The sequence below is a fragment of the Nicotiana attenuata genome, unplaced genomic scaffold, assembly GCF_001879085.1.
Source record: "Nicotiana attenuata strain UT unplaced genomic scaffold, NIATTr2, whole genome shotgun sequence".
Taxonomy (NCBI): Eukaryota; Viridiplantae; Streptophyta; class Magnoliopsida; order Solanales; family Solanaceae; genus Nicotiana; species Nicotiana attenuata.
In genome coordinates this window covers 399,648-400,953 of record NW_017670425.1, presented here as the reverse complement: position 1 = coordinate 400,953, position 1,306 = coordinate 399,648, and the positions used below count along the sequence as shown (strand labels likewise).

Below are 1,306 nucleotides of genomic sequence, written 5' to 3'. Positions count from 1 at the left end.
GTCATCATTTTTGTTTGAAGGCCCTGCCTCAAAATCCTTTTTAAAGGTCAAGTGAGACTCCACTGGGGCATTAGCAGAAGGTGCTCCAACATTATTTGCCTTTCTTTTGATGGAGTTATGATAAAGCCTGACAAAATGCTCAGGTGCACGGCATTTAATTTTTTAATAATCGTTCATGCCACAGCGATGGCAGTTACCGTTTTTGCCTGTTGAAGGATTGTTTTGAGAACCCATATTGTTCTCTCATTTGCCATAACCACCACGATGACAATTATTATATTGTCTCTTGCCATTGCCAAGCTCACGTACATTCATATGACCGTGATAATTATTCTGTCTTTTTCCAGACTTATCACGTCTCGCTACCATATTCACTTCAGGAAGTGGAGTTGACCCTGTGGGACGGGCTTCATGATTTTTCAGCAAAAGGGTATTATGTTGCTCAGCCACCAGAAGACATGAGATCAATTCAGAATACTGTTTAAATCTCCTTTCATAGTATTGCTGATGTAATACCATATTTGAGGCATGAAAAGTCCTAAGTGTCTTTTTCAACAAATCCTCATCATTCATAATATCTCCGCATAATTTCAATTGGGAAGTTATTCAAAATACAGTAGAGTTATACTCACTTACGGTCTTAAAATCTTGCAACCGTAAGTGCATCCACTCATATCGAGCCCTTGGCAATACCGTAGCCTTAAGGTGATCATACCTTTTCTTCAGGCCAGTCCACAATTCAAGTGGATCCTTCACTGTCAAATATTCAACCTTCAGACCTTCATCCAAATGATGACGAGGGAAAAATCATAGCCTTCGCTTTGTCATGGCTTGATGCCTCATTACCATGAGTAATGGTGTCACCAAGGCCTTTAGCGGCTAAGTGAATCTCAGCATCAAGAACCCATGATAGATAATTCTTTCCAGAAATGTCAAGTGCCACAAACTCAAGCTTTGACAAATTCGACATAGTGAAAACTGAACAACGAAAAGAGCTCAACTTCGTGCTGATAACGTGTTAAGAAATGTAGCTCAAAGTAACAATATAAAACAAGAAGATAAGTAATAGAATAAAAGAAGAAGAGATAACTTTCTTATTTCATCAAGTATTCAAGTGTCTCCCATATCACATTTCATGCCTCTATTTATAGTATTACATAGAAGGTTACAAAAGGATTGTCTTAAACATGACATTAACAATTGAGATCATGGGGGAAGATCATGGGGAGGGGTTATGGAGGTGTGGGAGTTACAATCATAATAGTGATGAATAGTGGGAGATTATTTACATTATGGGTGAAAGTAA

At 38.3% G+C, this 1,306-nt stretch overlaps 1 protein-coding gene across 1 annotated transcript; it reads right to left on the bottom strand.

Annotated features, from left to right (window-relative positions):
* Window positions 1-243: 243 nt before the first annotated feature.
* On the bottom strand, window positions 244-970 carry LOC109239234. Its single transcript, XM_019405775.1, has 3 exons — window positions 847-970; window positions 637-755; window positions 244-504 (listed from the first exon to the last, which is right to left on the bottom strand). Exons 1-3 carry the CDS (start codon window positions 968-970, stop codon window positions 244-246), a joined length of 504 nt encoding a protein of 167 aa, XP_019261320.1.
* Between the last annotated feature and the right edge of the window lie 336 nt (window positions 971-1,306).